The sequence below is a fragment of the Paroedura picta genome, chromosome 2 (genome assembly GCF_049243985.1).
Source record: "Paroedura picta isolate Pp20150507F chromosome 2, Ppicta_v3.0, whole genome shotgun sequence".
Classification (NCBI taxonomy): Eukaryota; Metazoa; Chordata; class Lepidosauria; order Squamata; family Gekkonidae; genus Paroedura; species Paroedura picta.
The window spans coordinates 126,903,807-126,926,202 of NC_135370.1; the positions used below are offsets into that span (position 1 = coordinate 126,903,807).

A 22,396-nucleotide genomic window follows, 5' to 3' on the forward strand; every position below is an offset into this window, starting at 1 on the left:
GCCCCCTTCAAGCCCTCTCAGGCACAACAGGCAGCTTTTCCAGAAAAGAAGAGTCCTGCAGTCCACCCACCCCTCACTTATGATTAGGGGCTTTGCAAACAAATGTATCAATTCTTCACCTTTAGAAGAAAACGTGGGTTCTCAATATCTCTGAGTGATTAGAATCCCCTGTATCTTTGGAAATATATTTTGGAATGATCTTCCATAAATAGCAAATAAACCTGTCCTGGAGCACCTTTTAAAAACCTCTAAGGACAGCACTGCCCTAACTCCTCCGTGTTCCACAAGGTCAAAGACAGTATTCAAAAAGACAAGGCTCAAGACGATGTCGTCTGAGGCAATATTAAAATGGCAATAGGACATTCAGAGAGGTAAAAACTGTCATGCTGTGTATTGTGAACCCATGTTTATAGACATTTACCCTGAAGCAAAACTCAAACCAAACCTGAACAAAAAAAGCTCCAGAGGTTTTCTGTGAACCATTACTCAACCCAAACCAAACATCTGTTTGTTACTTTGAACTTTATATGGAAATACAAAACAGTAAAAAAAGGTTTAAGATCGGATACTTAGGAATTTTGGGGGGAGGGGGTGTTGAGGCCAACAACACTTGGATAGCCATGTATTTTTCAATGAGCCATCTGAAAAGGAGGTGGTGCTGGAGAGACAAGTCCATGAAACGCCACTCCTTGTACTAAAAGCAGAGCTTTGCTAACCCACAAGTTGTTGACCACCAATAAGGCCTCAGTGTGGGAGATTCTTGGCATATATTTCTTCTTGCTGCCCCCCTCCTACCATATCTAAACAGGAGGGTTTTTTGCCAAGTTTTTTTCTTGAAAATACAGCCTTAAGGATTTGGAAGAAAGTGAAATAGTATTTTAAAAAGGAAGGGAAGCTCATTCTGAAAGGAGGGGTATGACGGTGTTTAGTTGCTATAAACTAATTTTATTCATCACTAGCCTGCAAGCCTGTTGCATCCAAGAATGCAACAGGTGCTAGTGGTTCGTGCCCCCAGAGGGGGCTAGCGGTGCCCAATTTATTGTAGCAGTCTGCGGTGGGGCCGACGTGACTGTGGGTGTGCGGACAGTGCGCAGCAGACTGCACCCAGCTTTGGGCACACCTGGATTGGCCCATGCAGGTGGAAGCACAGGCCGGACACCCAGAGGTGTCCTGGACAGCGCTCCACCCAGAGTGGCTTTTCAGAAATATTAGAGCCACCAATGGTTAGGATTTGGTTATTTTGCTCAAGGGCCCAACAAACCTTCCTCCCAATTTTTTAAGTCTTGCACCTAAGCTAGTGGAAATATACAAGAACATAAGCAAAGAACTTCTCTCCTGTTTGTAATGAGTATGAGAAATGACTGATGAACTAGTCATTAATTAAGTATCAATTTTATTGAAAATAAAAACTTGCTAACAAAAAAAAAAGGTTTACAAACATAGGTTTAATGAACACAGAAAGACCGCTGGAGATGCAGTAAGCAGGGGAGAAACATTTATTGTATCACATCAATACATTTAAACATTTTAGGGGGCAATTTACAAATATTTCAAGCAGATTCCCTCATTTTAGGTAACCAGATAATTTTGTGACCACAATATGGTTAAGGATTAACAATGTACTACCTACTAACAAAAACAAAAGCATGTTTTGCAAACCCAAGAAAGATGCCCTTTTACACTTCAGCATGAATAAATTCACATCACATTAAGCTTTTACTGGAAGTCTTGTGTTGACAGTTCAAAAATAATCCTCCCCGCTTAAATTTGACAAACTCCTACTACTCATACCACGTGCACCTGTACTATTTAATGCTACTCTCTGGTAGCCACACAGGAGAAAAAAAAACTCTCTTCTTGACCTCAAAATAGGAATTCCAGCAAAATGTGTGTACTTTAATTTCCAAAGGGCTCACCCTCTGAGAAGAGGCCTTCTTAGACTACAGGTTACATGCGCTCCCAAGCTGCTTACTAGACACTTCTGTTTGAGTAATTTAAGACAGGAAAAAAGTTCTGAAAACTCTTATCTGCAACCCAATACAGAAAATGCACTACTTTTTCAGGGCTTATTCTAAACTAGGATTTTAAAAAATGCTCCACTTCTACCTTGCCAGGTAACACTTTAAACATCCTCCCTGGCTAACTATTTATGTAAATATACCAGTTTAGAATGAGCAACATCCCATTCACAGTCCAAATACCCCCTTGTGCACTACAAAAGGATAATTGTATAAGGTGAATGGCAGCTGGAGCTTCCTTGCATTGCATGTTAGTGGCCAGTGCAGTTCAGCTAAGTGTGCGAAAATGCCAACTAGGGGGTAACCTATGTGCAAACAAGAAGCACAGCCAAAGGAAAAGTGGTACCAGAGCCCACATCTTAAGTTCATTATATTCAACAGCACGGACACCCCCCAATAAGTCTGCTGCTTTAGTCAGCAACAATTTACCTAAAGCAGTACACAACACCTTTGGGCAATTACAATTTGACGATTCAATTTTTTTTAGTTAATAATTACAATTTACCCAACTCCATTAAGGATGGGGGGGGGAGTTTATATCCACACTTCAGATGTCTATGCTCACCTGATGAATTTCCTCCCTACACACACCTGCAACTTATTTCAAGCTTGTAGAAAATTTTGACTTAGAAATGAAACATTTATACATCTCTCAAAATACCTTAACTGCGGCTTTCAGCAGAACTCGACCTAGAGCGAGACCTCTTCTTAGCTGGAGGAGGAGATGGAGAGGAATTTTGTGGGCCAGAGTGGTGGTTTTTCTCAGAGCTCTTCCTTTCAGGTGTACGGCTGCGAGAGCTTCTCTTCTCAGGTGTACGGCTGCGAGACCGAGACTTGCTGCTTGACTTGGAAGACCTTGCAGATCTAGATTTGCTGCGAGATCTTGAATAACTTCGTGAACGGGATCTGCTTCTGATACAGATTGAACTGGTTTTAAACTAAATATTTAAGAACCCCTCACACTATTTCTAATATAGGCCCAACACTCTGTCTCTGGTGCATCTCCCCCTGCACAGTGTTGGAGTCTATGGAGACTCCAACACTGCCTAGTGATACTGCTAGCCAGGGATAGGGTATTTTGTTAACCTCTTAAAGGTAAAGGTATCCCCTGTGCAAGCACCGAGTCATGTCTGACCCTTGGGGTGACGCCCTCTAGCGTTTTCATGGCAGACTCAATACGGGGTGGTTTGCCAGTGCCTTCCCCAGTCATTACCGTTTACCCCCCAGCAAGCTGGGTACTCATTTTACCGACCTCGGAAGGATGGAAGGCTGAGTCAACCTTGAGCCGGCTGCTGGGATTGAACTCCCAGCCTCATGGGCAAAGCTTTCAGACGGCTGCCTTACCACTCTGCGCCACAAGAGGCCTCTTACAACCTCCCTATTCTGTCCCACAGTTTTTCACATTGCTTTAAAGGTCACGCCTGAAGACTCTTGAGACACTTTGCTGACACTCCTGTTTTTTTGGTTGTTCCATCCATTTTCTCTACTTTCCTTTTAACACAATTGTTTCTGCTAAAAGATTATGTATTCCTTTCAAGAAATAGTACTTCATTTACTGAGGATTTTGGGACACTAGTTGCAGTTCCCACCCCTTTGTTCTAAATGGATACCATTTATGATTTTATGTAGCTTTATGCATATTTGGATATTATTAGTGTATTGCCTTCTGTATGCATATATTTAATATGCTCCCTGATTTTCTGAATTCTATTGTTGGTGTTGATATTTATACACAGTGCCTTTGCCTTCACTTTTTCTGTCCCTTATCCTGTGTACCCCGCTCCTTCTCACTCTAAGCCTGTGGCTGGCTGCACAAGAAAGCCCCTTTAAACAGTTGAGCTGTACAAACTGCTTCCATGACTCAGATGTTTAAAGGGGCTTTAACAGCCAGCCCCAGGCTCAAATCAATTTAAGCCACTCCTTTCTGTTCTCCATGGCTTTCCACAGGGAGAGGAAAGCAGTAGTTGAAATGGCTTGGCACTATTTAAACCAATGCTTTCTGCTCCTTGTCAAAAGGGGAGGGGAGCAAAAAGCAGGACCCATACAAACCAGTTCAGTTCGTGAACCAACCTCATGTTTCGCAGTTAGGTTCATGGTTCAACTGTAAAAAATAAACTGAATCGCAAAAATATGGTTCATGCCCATCTCCAGTTTCCACATGTGCAAGATTTTGTGCAACCAATTTCTAAGTATTACAATACATAGGGAGGAAAGTGATAGGTGTTGAAGAGATCTTCGCCAAGCAGATATCTGCTAAACTCATTTATACTCCTACATCCCTGATTCAAACCATAATGAAGATAGGTTAGTGACACATGATTGGGTGTAAAAAGAAATCAATTATCCTCTAAAAAATATTTTGGCCCAAGACAGGCAGATATTAAAACTCATTATTAGGAAATAAAAACATTTGCCGTAACAATTACAATGTTGTGTTAACATACCTGCGTCTTTTGCGATCTTCAATTAATTTAATCCTGCGTCCATTCAACTCACTGCCATCCAACTTGTCCAACGCACTCTTCATATCACTAGACGATGCAAACTCTACAACACTATAAAAACCATCGGCTAAATTAACATATAGGTTGGCAGCCACAGTTGAAGAGAAATATTTTTCATTTACTACACTTGCAAAAGTAATTTATTTTCCTAATGTGGAATATTGTGACTACAGCACAATGTTTATAATCACATTACAATGAATATTAGCATTACATTCTCTCCCCAACCCCCTTAATTCCTGGATATTGTCTGTATTATTATTTTATTTCATTTTTATTTATTTATTAAATGTATAGCCTGCTTTCCTCCTAGGACTGAAGGAGGGTTACATATAAAAATATCTTCATAAAACCCAACTCTAAAAACCCAACCCTAAAAACAGCATTAGTCCAAAAGTTCTGAGACGGCAAAATCCCTCCTGCCTCCCGCAGTCATCGAACACGAGTGTGTTAGTGGTCCCCAACCTTTTTATCACCAGGGACCGGTCAACGCATGACTATTTTACTGAGGACCGGGGGGGTAGTCTTTTGCCAAGGGACGTCGCCACCGCCTGAGCACCTGCTCCACTTGCTTTCACGCCGGTGCCTGACTTCCTGCCGACCACTGGGGGGCGCGGCCAGCAGGAGCTGCGTAGTGCCACGCTGAGGGGGAGCCCCAGCCATGGCGGTCGCTGGAGAGCACCAAAGGTGAGCTGGCGGCAGAGCCCCCAAAGCAGCAGCCGGGGAGGAGGACAAGGAGGAGTCGCAGCCTGGTACCGACTGATCCACAAACAGGTACCGGTCTCCAGACCAGGTTTTGGGGACCGCTGCATTAGGTAGTATAGCAGAGCCTGAGGGAGGCCCAATGATCTTGCTAACCCTGCCTCAACCATAGACCTGGCAGAAGAACTCTGCTTTACAGGCCTTGCAGAACTTAGCCAGCTCCGTCAGGGCCCTCAGCTCTCCCAGAATCTCATTCCACCAGGTTGAGGCCAGGACTGAAAAGGCCCTGGCCCAGGTTGAGGCCCGACATACTTCTCCGGGGCCAGGGATCACAAGCAGATTCACACCCGCAGAGTGAAGTGCCCTATAGCGGGACATAAGCAGGCAAGCGGTCCCTCAGATAGGCTGGGCCCAAGTCGCAGATAACCTTAAAGGACAAAACCAGAACCTTGAACTTGATCCGAGCCAGAACTGGTAACCAATACAGCTGCCTCAGCACCGGCTGGATATGGGTCCTCCAAGATAAACCAGTGAGGACCCAAGCAGCTGCATTCTGCACCGGCTAGAGCTTCCAGGTCGAGGACAGGGGCAGGCCAGCATAGAGCAAATTACATAAGTCCTGTCTAGCGGTGACCTTTGCATTGATTACTGCGGCCAGACAGTCTGGGGGCAGGTAGGGCAGCAGTAGTCTCGCTTGGCGAAGATGTTTGTGTCTTCTTTAAAACTTGAATAGTAAATGCTGTTTTCTCCCTCCACATAGTTTTCTCCTTTGCACCAGAGTTCTTTCCTTACTGCAGTCATACATCTGCTGCAACAACAAACCTTCCTGGTCATGGAAGCTGTGAGTAACTTGGGACACAGAACACCATGCAATTTGTTGCATGCATCCTGGACTTTAGCAGCAGAGCACCATGTTGTAATGGCACATACATTTTGAAACAGAGTTTTAATCCTCTTCCACCTTAAAATCCTATTGCATTAATTAGCTATTGTGATTATGTATAACCCCAAGTCAGCCACACCTTGAAGAAATCCTGATTTGCTCTATGTTTAACTTGGATATGGGGATGGAGGTCCCAGTCATTAAATCTGCAGATGACACCAAATTGGGAAGAGTAGCAAACAACCCAGAAGATAGAATTTTAGCTAAAGGATAATGCTAATAAGATCTCAGTTCCGTTTGCAAGCAGCAGTGAACTTAGTTGCAGCTAGCTATCCAACTATCTTTAGAAAGGGTTCAAAATGACCCCTTCAGCCAAATGGGACTTTTTCCTCATTTGCAGGTAAAAATCAGCTCTGACTGTTCACACTATTAATAGATTAACTATTACGTAAATTATGTTCAATTTATATAAGTTAGTAACTGACGTTTTCTACCTAAGCAGAACTGACAATGAACTCTTAGCAAAAAACTAGCAAAATTCCACAATGTGTTTGGGGGTCAATGTACTCCCATAAAACCAAGTGCACAAGTGAATCCATTTTCCTATTCTTTGCAACGGGGATCATAACCAGCTGTGTTCTGCTGTTTAATTGAGGTAGTGTCTGAGATAGTGAAGCACTCCTGACCATATTATTCTTGAGAAATACAGGAAATAAAGTGGTACAGAGGTAGTAGAAAAGGGGTGTTTTTTGGGGGGGGGAGGGGGTTACATCTTCTAGCAGAGACATGAAGCCCCGCTGACAAGAGGGTAAGCAGTCTGATGCAGTAGTAATCAGTTGTTCAAAAAAGGAATTAAATAAAAAATATTCAATTTGTGTGCACCTAAAACAGTTGTCAAGATCTGAATCACTTACTGAATTATTCAACTGTGATCTTACCCTTCATTTGGATTGTTTCTGTGAGCATCTACAAAAGTCACTTCTCCAGCCTTTCTCATGAAGTCTTTCAAATCCTGCAGCAAAAGTTACAGATCAGCTTAAAATGAATTATAAAACCCAAGATATAGTGTTAAAATATCCCTGCTTGTTATGACTAACAGTTACAGCAAAATCCCATATATTAAAGCTAAGATCAGCAAAATTAAGCTAAACGTATAGCTCAGATAGAGCAATATAACAAACCAATTACAAGATTATCACATCTATTTTAACTATGTCACATACAAATAGTGTTATTAAATGCAAGCATTTGATCATAACTGAAGTCTCAGTTCACTTGTATATTAAAAGTTTGCCTGCAAACATTCCACCTCTCCTCATCTATACAAATGTCTTTATTAAGTTAATGCTAAGATTCTGTCACAAGCTGTCAAAAGACAGTGGCAACAACAACTTTTCCGGCTTTTGTCAGACCGTGTCACAACCTCAGTGTTATTTTAACAGAGACTTGCATTTAATGTAATTGAGACTGAGTCTAAGTTGCAACACTGTACGGACTAAGTGTTATAATTTAAAAATAAGTTGTTTATTAATTATTTCTTAACCTTTACAATGTGCCCCAAATAATAGCTGACATTTGATAGCCACAGGCTACTTACCACAACATACCACAAGTGGTCAGATGATATAAGCAGGTACCTTAAGCAAAGAGCCGCTTGTCCAATACCTAGCAGACCAAGTGGAACTCCCTTACATGGGAAGGGCAGAGGAATGGATCATAGCAATGTGCTTCAGGGAGATGTACCAGAGACCCTGAAAGCACTGGACACAGTCTCCGGAAGTGGCTCTAGAACCTGAGGTTGACCTGTGCTAGCCAATCGAGCTGTGGGCCAACCAAGATCTACATCGCCAAGATAGGTGTGTCATGGGTACCAAAGGGAAAACTCAGAACAGGCCAAGCCCTAGAAATTCAGGCACTAGGAACCCCAACCTCTTGGGTTCTTTCTCCTCCACACAAGAGAAACGAGGGCTAGCCCAAAGCAAGGCTGTTAAAAGAGGTTCAAAACGAACTTGGTTAGATATATATTTGTGAAAAAAAACACAAACAAAAAGCCTAAAAACTGAACTACAGATAACAGGAAGCCTCAATTTATTTAGTGTTTAATAAAGTTCAGTTCAGCTTTTACAAACTATCATGTGAATAAAAACAGTCTGAAAATCTGAGACTTTATCCTAACATGAAACAATCGATAAGCGAAGACATTTCCTCATGGCAGGATTCAATTCTACAAGCTTACTGAGTACTTCAGCCAAATTCTGTGACATTCCATAGGCATGCAATGCATTTTGAACATATGAACCATTCCTGCTTGTGCTAAAGGAGCTAATCATATTTTTACACGGAGTTCAAGAACTTTGCACAGTCAAGGCCAAATAACATAGTATTTTGTAGGATTGAATACCCCATATAGAGTTTAGGACATAAAATTCAAAGTGATGTTGAAAATATTTCAAATTGATTACATCCAAATTGATTACATCCACAATAAAGTAACAAAGCCAAAAAGTAAAATTGTTTTCATCAATACCTGTGTTACTTATTACAACAGTTCAAACTGTGTAAGAACGTACATATAAAAACACATCTCATCTAATGATCTGACTCATTTGACTGCATTAATCAAATAGGAAAATGTGTTAATACAGAAGCCCAGCATTAGGTGTTTTTGTCTTCTAGAACTTAGTCTGAAGCATCTTAGGAAACTGGAATTGCTGTATATAAAACATGTCCATATAAAGTGATGTTTTTAGCTCTCTCTTCGAGCATATACATTTTTTCAAAATTTGGAACTAACCAGCTATAGCAAATATGCATTATCAACATAACAGTGTGCTGACTTTTGAAAAATGTACTAGGCATTGACAACTTAAAGCTTTAATAATCAGAGACTAGAAACAAGAGATCCTGGTTGGTGAGCTTTGAGTACAGCTTAGCCTCAGTCATCTATATGATGCTGTGTGATGGTTCTCTTTTCCTTCCCTAGGCTTAAAAGGCTACCCATCACACATAGGGCAGGCACTTGTTTAGGAACTACAGCCACTCTCACCACAAGCAGCTAAGTGACTTTTAAAAACTCATCAAAATTCATGAGAAGACCATAAACTGATTTCAAAAGGGCTTGAAATTTTTTTTTTAGATTGCACCCCAGGACAACAAACCCGCACCTGGCTATGCAAATACTTTGTCCTTCCAAAAACCAGTGGGCTCTAAAATATGTAAGGGTTTCAACTACAATCTATCTGATGCAATCCAGGCTTGTGGTGAGGCAAGGCCTTGAGCAGATGTTTGTTGTATTAAAACAGGAAATATATTAATTACTTGTTAAGCAAGCCTCTTTTGCGACAAAGCTCATGGAAATAATAAAGCCAGGCATTAGACAGCCAAGGAAAACAAATGGTCATGGGTGCAAAATGGTAACATTTTGGGCTTTGTTTCTGCCTGCATAACAGACATTAACATCAGCCAGGCTTGTAACACATTAAAGTCACCACTTTCTTCCAAGCATAACACTGTCTATGTAAGCGCTAAATAACTTCTGAGTAAATAGATGCCTGCAATAATTTAGTATTTCTCATACAACTGACAATTCCACCAATCTAAAAAAAATGGAAGACTTTATTATAAAATAGCTTGCAGCTTGTATCATGGCTGGAAATAAATAGATTTGAACAGAAAAGGTTTAGTCTCCAATCCCCCCCTCCTGATATAGTTATTGCTATTACTGCCAGCCCACAGAGCAGGCTTTCTCAACCAGGGTTCCAGGCATCCCAGGGGATTCTTAATAGCCCTGGAAGAGCTTCTGGAATGGGTGGGAGTTTATTCATTTTTAATATTTTTAAAATCTGTTAAATCTGACCATATATGGTCATGTCGACGCACCCTCCCCTCCCAAATAGGCCAATGATGGGCCTGGAGAGGGTGGGAAGAAGAGGGGCCCTGGGTGGGCATGTGCACTTATGGTTGCTTCCCAACCATACTCTGTGTGATTGTGCCACTTCTGGGGGTTTTCAAAGCCTGAAGAATGTTTCAAGAGTTTTTCAACAGTACAAATGTTGAGAAAGATTGCCGGAGACAACACAGTGACAGAAAGCTTATCAAATGGTTTAGGCTGCTTTCAGTGAACCTATAGGGATGTACATTCAGCTAATTTAAGTAAAAAACATACCTGAAAAGTACCTTATCAGTCTTTTTCATGTATTAATTCAGCTGGAAAAATAGCACCCAAAAATCCAGCTATCAGAATGCTCATAAAATCCTGAAAATATCCCTTTAATTGCCTCAGATTCATGGAGCTGAAAAAAATTCAGCATTCCTAATTATCTATGTATTTATTATTGAATTGGATTTTTATACCGCCCTACTCCAATAAGGGCTCAGTGTAGTTCACTGAATCCAAATACCATACCAGTATCGAGATTCGAGAATATTTGGAAATATCGGTATTTTGGGGGTTCAATATACCTGAAGCCAAAAAATACTGGTCGTTTAGTGGTTGTTTTTTAAAATTTGGACACATCCTTATGCACCTCTGCAAAGCCAGGTAAGATTACTGGTGACATACTAAGAACTGCCATGAGGTAAACTCAAATAAAGAAACAGCTGCAACCAAGAACAGCCTCTAAAAGCAGCCGTTACATTAACTGGGCTTTAGTGAAAATAAGAAAATAACCTATTACTTGCTGTCTGACAAGCAACCTGCCATGCTGCTTTCAAGGAGCTACATCTGGGTGGCCATTCTCTCTCCGTTCTTAGAGATTCAGCTGTAACCCAAACACAGAACAGCTATACAATGCTTTGCATTGCACTGCCCTTGAAGACAACTTGGAAACTTTAAAACAGCCAGGATGCTGTTGAGGACAAGTGGATGGAAATCTCTCATCCATATAAAGACAGCTACACTGGCTGCCATCATTTCCAAATTCAAGGTGCCAGTTATGACCTATCTAAAGGATATCTCCTCCTATGTATTCCCGTTCACCGGCTATGGTTCTCAGGCCGTCACCTCTACTGAATGTTCCCCCAACTTTTACACTATAGCTCCCAATTTAGGAATGGGGTCTGTGAAGGTACTATCGCTTTTAGAAAGTTTTAAAATGTGCAGCAGGGGCATTTTATTTGTTGAGGCTTTTAGCAGGATGCAAGTTTTATGCTGCGGGTTTCAAATTGTAATGTTTAATTACAATTAAACCTTACAAGGAGAGGTAGGATTTTAAACAAATAAGTATGCATTAGGTATAGAAGTATCAAACCACATAATAGGTTGGTTTGCCCAAATTTTAAAGATTGTTGATGTTACATTTCCCAACTTATATTAAAACATTAATGAAACAAAGAGACAGAAATTGGCTGGTATTGAACCTTTGCAATGCTAGGAAGCTTAGACACATGTATACATGTGCACACACCAATTAGGATACTGAGATGGAGGTCTCAGAATAGCAAGACATTTCCCCACTGCAAAACAGTAAAAACAAAGTTGAATAGGACCTTGCTAGCTCACAAAGATGAGGGTAGATAACACCCTGCATTAGAATATTCATAAAACTTTTAACTACATGGTTTCTGCAGAATTCGGAGTATCAGGAAAGCTAAATAACTTTTGAAAATTTAGAGTTCAGCAATTAAAAATATTCAGAACTGAATATTCATTGCATGGTCTACATAAATCTATGTAATATTTATGACACAACATCAAATATAATGATCAATTTATTATTATGTATTGGTTATAAAATATTGGAAACTGCCCTGAGCCAGCTTGCTGGGAGGAGATAATAAATAAGAACACTGGATCTCTCTCCTCCCCCCCACCCCCGGTTCCTTCCAACTCTGGGAAAGCTAACTCCTGATGTTGCAAGACTCACGTGCACAGCCATGCATTTGGGTTCAAGTAAAGAGGGGAAAGGGGGCAAAATGTCACCTTCCTGTGTCAGAAGAGATACGGGGACAAAAGTGGCAGGGTGGGTCATTGCACCCCCACCCCCCTTTCACCCTGCAGCTCACTGGCCAACATAGTTATTATTATAAGCAGGTCTCAGAATCCCAGGAATCAATTTTTCTGGAGCTGGAAAGATCTATGCTTGCTGTCAAACTAACAAGATCACAGGATCCAACATATGCTACACTGCCTACTCAAAATAAAGCTCTGTTTGCTGATTCCTCTTTTGCAGAAGATGGTGCAAGAGACAGAGGATGTCAAACTTTCAGTTGGAAATGATTAGCCGGTCTTTTGCCTCAACAATAAGGACAGCAGCAGGCATACTTTGTCTAGATTTGAAATCAAATGATGCTATCACCCCGAGAAGAGCTTATGTTCGAGCACACAAGATCTGCTCAAGATCCCCAGCCTCAAAGAAGTGAAACAGGCCTCAACCAGAGCCAGGGCTTTGGCGGAACACTCTCCTGATGAGATCAGGGCCCTGCAAGACCCAAGGCAGTTCCACCAGGCCTATGGAAACATCAGAAATAACTGGCCTCCCTACACAGACAACATCTGAATGTCATATAATAAATTACATCTTAGCACTTTATTCCCCCTCCATCCAACTGGAGGGAAGGTGGGGGGTCTTCAGGGTTTTATAATAGATTGATGATTTTAACAATAATTTAATTATTTTAACTAGCAGTATTGTAAGCTACGTTGAACTCTCGGGGAAGGGCAGCATAAAAAGGAAATAATAACAATGATGATGGTGAAACAGGATGGTATGTTATTTTTCTTTGCTACTTAAGGATAGATAGTACACACAGGCATTTTTCTGTCCAATAATCCCCTCTCATGTATGTGAATTATGCTAAATAGGCCAATTTCTCATTTCCTGATTTCTGATCATCTTTTTTCAGTTTGGAAACCAGGCAGTTTGATGTCCAAAACACTTCTTAGATTGAGAGACTGAATATTTCTACTTTAATACACAAAGTGACGAACAAGCTCCTTCCAAAGTATAATGTAGGAGACTCCTTGCATTTAGAATACACACAAAACCTTTAACTACATGGTCATTCTGTTCATTCTACTGAAACCAGATACAGTCTGAAACAAATTGCAGACTTTGTAATTTTAAAAGATTAAATGTTTCTATATTGGTTTTTCACATTTCTTATTAGATGATGATTACAGTTGTTTAAGAAGCACTAATCAGAAGTTCAGTTTTTAAAATACAAACATACTAAAACGTTTATTTGTTGGTTTGCAGATCAAATAAGGCCAAGCTTTGGTTTTAATTTTAAAAAATGCTTCGGCTGCTTTAACTGTAGTGTTAAATATTATGCCATTTCCTTCAGGAACCATACTTGAACAAAACAATGTTATTAAAGATCAGATCAGATTCAACTCACCTGCCAGCTAACACGTGAAGAAAGGTTTTCAACTATAAGTCTGTGTTCAGTACGAAGAGGCGGACCATACTGGCTACAAGAGATAAACGCATTCACATTATTATTCATTTCTATCTCATATACAAAACTAAAAACTAAAATGTATTCTGGTTTGACTGCATAATACTACTCAACAAACAAGACAACATTCTTATTAAGCTGACCACTCTCCATTTAAGTGAGGGTCAGGCTGTTCACATTAGGAAAAATAAATTACTTAGGAAAACCAAATGGAATTTAAACACAAACTGAAAAGTGTTGGCTAAAAAACAAGGGGACAATTCACAAAGGAATGCTTATCACTTCACGACTTCCACGTGTGAAACAGTTACCAAAGAAAGCCTTGATTTTAAATGGCTCAAACAATACTAATATGTTCACTGAAGACACAGCAAGTGATGAGGAGGAAAAGGCCATGCGCTCTCTGTATATTACTCATCAAAAAAACTTCTTAAGACATGATAACATAGACTCATGCATGTATATTAGTATACTTCTGCTGCAAAGTGTTACACATAGCAGTATCAATAACTAATGATCCGCAAGTGAGTTTGCTCAGGGGAGCTGTTACAATCCACTTAGTGGCACCTTCATCATATAATATCACATAAAATTCAACTAACAGTGTACTCCTTTTTGGATACTGATGCAGAGGCAACTCCATTTTATTTGCATACCTCTAAATGCCCCACATTTTCAGAATATCCAGATCTTCACTTCAGAGCATTTAAAACAGAAGCTCCAGAATCCCTCAACTGGCAGGTCGAGTCCCACTTTCCACTACCGGAATTAGCAGTCTCTTCTTGTCTGGCACCATGTGCCTGATGTCATGAACGTGACTACCATGCTAGATGCCCATGACCGTCAGTCACATTTCCTACTTTAAAAGTTCACTTTTAGCCTGGACCTTCGACCACTCTTACTGCAGCAACATCACCGCACTAAAGAAAAGAGAATCTAAACAGCATACTGCAATATGCATAATTAGATGTTCTCAAATTTCTTTACCATGACATCGGCAACCTTTATGTTAAATCCAAAACTGCTAATGTATATTTAAAGCAATAGCATACAAAGTCATTACAAATGCCTAAAGTCCTTCAAGCACAGATTTCTTCAGACAACCATCTACAGTACAGAAATGTTAAAAGTTACATTTATTTTTAAAGACACAGTAAGAATGTACTATAAATTAAATAATTACAGTCCTGTACATTTCAATATTATATTATATACACATATAATTCAATATTATATACACTTATAATGCCTTCAAATATATTTTCAAATTTTTTATAAATTGTAGGCTCCAGTAACTTGGGCAGAATATTTACTGTAACAGTAGTTCTCATTCCATAATTTACCAAGCTCACAGCCAAAGATATGTAGTAACATCCAATCCCTATCTAAGTGAAACCCCTTGGATTAGTCAGGCTACTACAGAACTAATATTTTTAAATATTAAAGTTCAAACTAGGGCATGCTTGGGTTGCTGATATGGGAGTAAGAACTAAACTTCACAACAGTATTCATGGGAAGAAAGGAGGTATCAAGTGCTAATTAATTACAGAGCAATAATTAATGACTTTGGCACATTTGTTTCTCTCCACTTTTAGGATGGTTGATGTAGTGCACCAGTTTCCATTAATGGAGTATTTGTACGAGTCTCCTTGCAACACTACTAAGGGCTGAATTGAAACCTTTTTGCCACCCAAACGGCAAAACTGTTGGCAGAGGGAAAAGGCAATTTTTGTCAATTCTGTCTTACCACCCCATGATGTGTCTAGGGCTGCTCTCACTGGAGTCCACTGACACCTGAGAAGAATGCTGGGGGGGGGGGGTGCAGTGGAAAATGAAAAATAACTGCACACTGTACAATGTAATTGCAGTCTAGCCAAATTTAAAATGGGAAAACACTTTAAAAGTATTTTGAAGACTTGGGAGTCATGCAGGATATTTAGAAATATGCAGTTTGCTTCACAAACGAACCTGAAAAATCAACAGAACAAGATACTTACCTAGATCCACCTGCATAAGATTGGTAATAATTGAATCGTTGAGGATATCTGCCCCTACCCCCTCTTCGGGCTCTGGCATGTTCAATGGTAACTCTTTAACATAAAAGCAAAGATCAACATTGCTTCTTTAGTTCTTTAAGCTTTTCTGTTGGACATACACACAGACAGGTAACATCTCCCCCCCCCCATCTAACTTTAAATTTACAAAGTGGCATAAAGTATGCTTGAAAACTGAAGCTAGTAAAGCAAATAATTGCCTACATAGACAAGTATAATCCAGGAAAAAAAATCTCATTCAATATTTACGTTGTATACAATACATATATGCACACCTTATAGCACGTGTTCTAAGTACGAGGGGACTTCCTGCATTTTGGCAGTATTTCTATTGGAATGCAATTGCAAAAGCAATTTGAAGGTGGCAAGAAACAGTATTTAATGCACTACTCCAAACAGCAAAATAATTGTGCTAGGGAAGAGGGATGCATGCTGCCGGGTTTCCTTCTCATCAGAAGACCAGTAACAATTATCCCTCATGGCTACATTTGCATTTGCCAAGTTTGCAATTTAATTTTAACAAAACAAGCAAAAGTCTAAAATGATCAAAATGTGTGTGGGGTTTTGCTGGGTTTTTTTTTTAAGTACAACTATTTTGGGGGAAATCACATGTGAATGGCAGAACCATGACCATAGAGTATTTATTAACCACCAAGTAAGGAATGAATATATATTATGTATACAAAAAAACACAAGAGTTCATTGGGGTGAAGTGGGAGAGACTCTACCATTTCACTGCTATGAAACAAACCGAAAGCTGAGCAAAGCAGCACAGTATGATCACCCAGTTGCCCTGAGAAGCTAAAACACATGATGCCCATCCAAACATTCTACTGTTTCCCTTCCCACTCTAGAAAAATGGAATACATAGCTTTTTGAGTGGTCATATTTAGAGGCTCACGAATATGGATTAGTCCTATGGAATGGAAAGAACTCATATACCAGGAAACAAAGTATGCTTGTTAATTTTTACACATACAAGCAACATGCATCACGATGCTCAGTCTGACCCATATACAGTGTGAATTCTAAGTACACAACATAGTTAATAATTGTCAAAGGGGAAAAGGTCATATTCGTGATGAGATCTCCTCTGTTAACATTAAGTACTGGGCTTTCTTCTTCTCTTTCTACTGAAGCTATTCTACTGAAGCTACTGAAAAAATTGTTATAATCCTACAGGATTATTTGCTGCCATGGCCTCCTGCACTCAGATGAAGCCCTCTACATTTAATTTTTTTAAATCATGTTAAGTAGAGCAGCATAATATATGGCAGATATTATGCTGGCTTCCTGCAACCATGGTTTGCAAATCAGGATCCAGTCACAGGATTGCATGTTCGTTATCATGATTCCCCTTTGTTCTTGCTATTTAACATTAAAACCACACAAGTGTTAACCAGATTCCCAACCTATGCAGCCAATATTTATCCTATTTCTCCAAGGAGCTCAAGTGCATCACAGTCCCTTCTTCAATCAATCCTTACAAAAACCTTGTACAAGTATGTGTCACTGGTCCAAGGTCTTCAACAAAAATCATGGCAGAGTGGGGATATGAACATTGGTTTCCCAAATCCTAGCCTGAAACTCTTAACCTATTCCACAATACGGTGTCATGTCCTCTAAACCAGTCTGAAAGCTCTGGTGTCATTCCTACTTAAGGTGGAAGAAATGGGAATTCTACAAACTGGTTTACAGTTTGTAAACTGCAATTTCCAGGAAGCTTTTATTACATTGGCACTGGCCAATTATTTTATCTGGACCAAAAATATTACCTTTCATTACATAGTTCTTTACCATTCAATTCATACACTGCATCATCTGCATCTCTGTGATCTTCAAATTCCTATGACAGAACAAATGAGTCACAAAATCAAAATTGTAAAAGTGAAATCAGATTTCATACTACTGTCTTTCCTCAATTCTCCTAACTGTAGAAATATTTGGTGATATAGGTGGCAAACAACAAATTCATATTGTTTGCAACTAGATAGGTAATCCACTGTGGCAGTCATGTGAAATCATCAGAGCTTAATAAAGAAACACAATGGTACATATTTGGAATTTTAAGGATTTTTGAATCACTACATCTCTAAAAAATACTTAGAAGTGTCAGCAGTATATATACTGTGAAAGGAATCTATGCAAGATGTAAAACATGAATACCTGTCTCATTTTATTTTCAAATGTTAATTCTCCACATAAAGACTGTGGAAGAACCTTGCTCTAGATTTGCATGACTTTGCAAACTACGAGAGGCTTTTCAAAAAGTTTCTGTACTTTTCGGTGGCAAGGACAGCATGGGCGAAAAACTGGAAGTTAAAGAAGATACCCACTATATTCAATTGGCAGTTGAAAATGTTAGAGCTCATACAGAAATTGACAATATAAATCAAAGATAAACAAACAATGGACTTTAAAACAAAATGGAATCTTTGGATAGAGTATATTAGAAAAAAGAATAATTGTGGATTTATGACTATCTGTTATGATTTATAAAGGGAAATGAGATTGGACGTAGAAATTTTGAGTAGGAGATTCAGTGATCTTTTTCTGTATATTCTTCAACAAATACAGTCAGAAGTTATTATCTGTAAATGTAATATATTCTATTAACATGTTACTCTGAGATTATTAAATGTATTTTGATGAACTGGACAATAAACAAAATTTGAAATTAAAAATAAAAGTTTCTGCAGTTTTATATTTTTGTTGGAAACAGTGAGGGCGGGAGGAGCAGTAATTGGTCATGTCATAGGACAAGTCTGACTGGCAAACCAGCTGATCTTGCAGTTTAGTATAAGAGTTGACTTATAATGTGCATCAAAGAGGAACACCATTCTGTCATACGCTTCTTGTGGGCATAAGGTGTACCAGGGCACAAATTCATCTCTGCATGTGTGCTCAGTATTGGGATAAATTTAGTTTTCATAGTGTCTTCTATGAGTGGATTTAAATGTTTGACAATGGACACACTAGTGTGACAGATGCAGAGTGCTCTGGTCATCCAGACTAGTCACATGACACTTCCAGTCACAACCGATTACTACTACTCCTGCCCTTACAATTGCCAACAAAAATATAAAAGTGCAGAAACTTTTTGAAGATACCTCAGACAAACTATAACTGAGACAATAGAAATCCTCTCAAAGGTTCATGGGGTTCTTCAATAGTAACCTTAACATTTTTAAAGGTAGCAATTTTAGTCTGAAAATTAGATTTATGCTCTATTTTTCATCTGCACTTTTTCACAATGAAGTAAAAATGCACTTAAAAGCAATTCAAGTATTAGCATCCCAAGCAAAGGTTCCCAGCAATTACAAAAGGCTGCTTGATGCATGAATATGTGAAAGCAGGAAACACACAGATCCTCTATAAGTCATTATAACCTTAGACAGCAGGTGATAACTAATGTCCACTCCAGGTGCACGAAGCTGGTATACAATTATGTCTTTTCAAAATATTTTTTACTGATGTGCAGGTGACCCCATCCCCAAGTATAACCACTTATCAGTATCTGTAAACAAAAAACTCCTGTGGAGGAAGACATCCCCAGAATTCTGATGATTTGTACAATTAAACAAAAAATCCGTATCAGTTTCAACTTTTTGGCATAATGCCCAGAGAAGTGGGTCTACAACTTGTCTTTTTAGACACTGTCATCTGCACATTAGTAATCTGTGCCCCTAAAAAAACAACTTGACACTTAGTTTTCTTTACATAAACAGAAAAACACCTAGAGCAGAAGATAATTCTGTTCTCATTAACTATGTTTTTCACAGAGTCAACTATTACATTGAAGATGATCCTCACCCAGAAAGAGAATCTGCTGAACACATATGTGTATGTAGAATATGTCCCAGCACTAGTGCATATGGCCCAACATCAGGCACTCTCATGCCATGGGCACCTAATCAACTGGGTGTAGTTGAGGGAAAAGACTGGCTGGATACAAATAAATAAGTTTATAAGTGATATATATATCATCTGGCCCTGCTATTATTCTTAGCTGGGCAGGGATAGCTTTCTTCTTTCTCACACTAAGTTTCCATGGTGATGTTATGTGTGAAAAGATCAAGGTCACCTGATGATTGCCTAGTGCAGGATTCTTGCTGGGAGTCTGCCAAAAAATGGACAATCTGGATCTAACAGTACCTTTTGGAATTCATATGTACATATTTAAGATCACTGAACAAAGGTAAGTTCTGTCTTGGTCCCTCTTGTTTTCTAATCTTAACATACTAAAAACTCTCATAAAAATAAAGATGACCATGGCAGATTGTTCTACCCCCACTTGGTAGAACAAGCTCCCTGAAGAGATCAGGGCCCTTCCTGAACTCCCACAATTCCGCAGGGCGTGTAAAAGAAAGCTCCTCCAGGCTTCGGTTGAGGCTGACAAACTTAACACCATTCAGCTGGCCCCCCAGACATCCTTCCACATCATGAACCCAACTGACCCCCTATGGTCTCTGTTTTAAAAGTTCTATTGTAGTGTTAATTGTCATATTGGAGGGTAGAAATCAAATAATAAATATGCCAAATTATACTGTATTGTTACTTGCATAGCATTTTTAAAAACTGAGAGAAGAAAGTCTCTTAACAGCATACCTACCACAAAACCAAAGCCATTTTTCAGATTGATTTCACGTATACGGCCATATCCTTTAAAAAATTTCTCCACATCTCTCTCTCGGGCATGTGGACTTAGACGTCCAACGAAGACACGACAACCACTCATTTTAGATTAAGCTGCCAAAAAAGAGAAAACTTTAGCTGTCATATAGATAAGCTTTCCAAAACAAGCCTTATTATACTTTTACCAAAACCCAGGTTAAAACAATGTACCAGCCTGCAAGGCAACTGACAGCAAGTTAAGCACATTTCTTATTGTAATAGTGATTCCACATTATTGTGTGTGATATGAGTTAACAATGTAACAAGAAGTCCTCAGTTGGGGGAAAAATAAGTATACTTAAATATATTAGGTTTATTACATATATATTTACGTATGCATATTAAGCATGTTAAATACATTAAACAAAATTTGATATCGTACACTGCCGGAAAGAAATATTCGCTAGATATGAAAATAATTTTTTACATCCTAATACTACTAGCCTCCACCTATCACTCATCTATTCCACCCCTCAGCTTTAACTCCCTCTCCAACAATACTGTAGCTGGCAATTTGTGATCCAAACATAATAGTAAGTAGAACTACATCGTTTTAAGAACTCCCTTACAGCAGAATCAGTGTTTAAATAAATATATTTTAATAGCATATCCCATAGATAGCTTGCAAGATTTGAACAGCAGTGATTTGATGACCCTCTGATCCAGCTCTTACAAATTCTTTCATAACATTTTAATCAGGGCAAGGGCAAGAACAGGCCCACTGTCCCTGGTAGTGCTATAGCCACACTTACTATTACTACTACTACTACTACTACTACTACTACTACTATTATTGAAATTTATTATTCGCCTCTCCTTGGAGGCTCAAGTGAGTCACAGGCATCGGGAGAGGATTTTTTAAAAAACGCACCCACCGTAATCCCTACCAAACCTTAAAGGAATTAAACCAGTGAAGTACATAGCTAACAAGGGACAAAGTAGCTCATTTGTGATGAAACAGCTGGTTCTAGCCACTTCAGAAACAAGATATTGGGATTACAGTTATTGGTACCTACAACAGTGACAGGCTAAGAAATTCTTGCAACCAATTTAATACTTGGGGAAATTAATATGTAAAGATAAATATAAACACAATTTAAAAATCCTGAAAATTCTCAAAATTTGAATTTGTTGTCAAATACCAGTCCCACTGTCACCTTGGTACATCATTCATTCTCAATAGGATAATAATCATTGAGATTTGTCATTACACTACTTTCCATTATAGTGTGAGAGAGCGCTATAAAACGCCAGGCCTCTTGTGTAACACCACTGGGGCGTTTAACCACCTGGAGGAGACCGGGTAAGATAACACCTGGATGTGCATACGTGCAAACCACCGTATTTCGAAAGTTCCCTTGAGCCAGTATACCAACAAAACAACACCCATAGATGGAAAATCGAGGCTGTGTTTTTTTTTTAAAGAAAGCAAAGAGTGTGAGTGTGCGTTGTGTTAAAAAAGCAACAGAGCGTGTGTTTCAAGCGCCCTTTCCCCGAACAGTTACCTTCCAGGTGAGATGGGGCGCAGTCTGGCTGTGCAGGTGTGCCTGAGAGGCCTCCTCTGCAGAATCTGGAAGGAAGCACGGGGGAGGGGGGGGGAGGGTTAACGGCAGGAGACAAACAGGCGCGGGCGCCGGGGGCGGGAAGGCGGCTGGTGGGAGAGGGACAGCGAAGAGCCGACCGGAGAATCCCCGCCGAAGTCCTCAGTCAGCCGGAAGCCCGGAAGGGAGACCACGAAGGGTCCCTCCGAGGCGGCGCTCCGGCCTCTCCGCCTCCCGCTGCTCCCCGCGAGGGACAAGCCGCCCCCGCTCCCGCCCGCCCGCCGCCCCCTCGCTTCCCCCGCCCTCCCGCGAAGGGCCAAGCGCACTCACCGGCGGCGCTAGGGCTTGGCCAGCTCGCTAGAGACCCCCGTGCACAACCACGACGCTCACCTTGGTCCGCCAGAGAAAATGGCGGCGCCACTTCGTTTGGAAGGAGCAGCAGCGAGGGCGGCAGCACGTTCGTCTAGGGCCGCAGCGTCGCCACTTTCGGCCAACCAGCTCGAGGACTACAACTCCCGAGAGGCAACGCGCTCGGGAGCGCTTCGAATTGGCTTGGCTTCTTGGGATTGGTAGGCGGCTGCCCGGTTGCGGAAGCCACGTGGAAAGCGGGGGCTGGCAGAAA

The 22,396-nt window shown here is 40.2% G+C and overlaps 1 protein-coding gene across 3 annotated transcripts; it reads right to left on the reverse strand.

The window, feature by feature from the left end:
- Window positions 1-1,376: 1,376 nt before the first annotated feature.
- LOC143830279 (serine/arginine-rich splicing factor 5-like) lies at window positions 1,377-22,353 on the reverse strand. Of its 3 annotated transcripts, none has more exons than XM_077322570.1 (9): window positions 22,165-22,353; window positions 21,739-21,803; window positions 20,172-20,308; window positions 17,335-17,405; window positions 15,503-15,595; window positions 13,446-13,518; window positions 7,046-7,119; window positions 4,463-4,573; window positions 1,377-2,930 (listed from the first exon to the last, which is right to left on the reverse strand). In XM_077322570.1, exons 3-9 carry the CDS (start codon window positions 20,295-20,297, stop codon window positions 2,681-2,683), a joined length of 798 nt encoding a protein of 265 aa, XP_077178685.1. In that variant the 5' UTR covers window positions 20,298-20,308; window positions 21,739-21,803; window positions 22,165-22,353; the 3' UTR covers window positions 1,377-2,680. The 3 variants fall into 3 exon arrangements, with proteins under 3 accessions (XP_077178685.1, XP_077178686.1, XP_077178684.1); XM_077322571.1 differs by having other exon boundaries at window positions 1,377-2,927; window positions 22,105-22,279; XM_077322569.1 differs by having other exon boundaries at window positions 22,105-22,279.
- Between the last annotated feature and the right edge of the window lie 43 nt (window positions 22,354-22,396).

Excerpts from the sequence above, each read along its gene's own strand:
- LOC143830279 (XM_077322570.1), bottom strand. The coding sequence starts at position 20,297 with ATGAGTGGTTGTCGTGTCTTCGTTGGACGTCTAAGTCCACATGCCCGA. Across the intron at positions 17,406-20,171 it reads AAAATGGCTTTGGTTTTGTG|GAATTTGAAGATCACAGAGA; the intron begins GTAGGTATGCTG and ends GTTCTGTCATAG. Across the intron at positions 13,519-15,502 it reads TCTTATGCAGGTGGATCTAG|CCAGTATGGTCCGCCTCTTC; the intron begins GTAAGTATCTTG and ends TATCTCTTGTAG.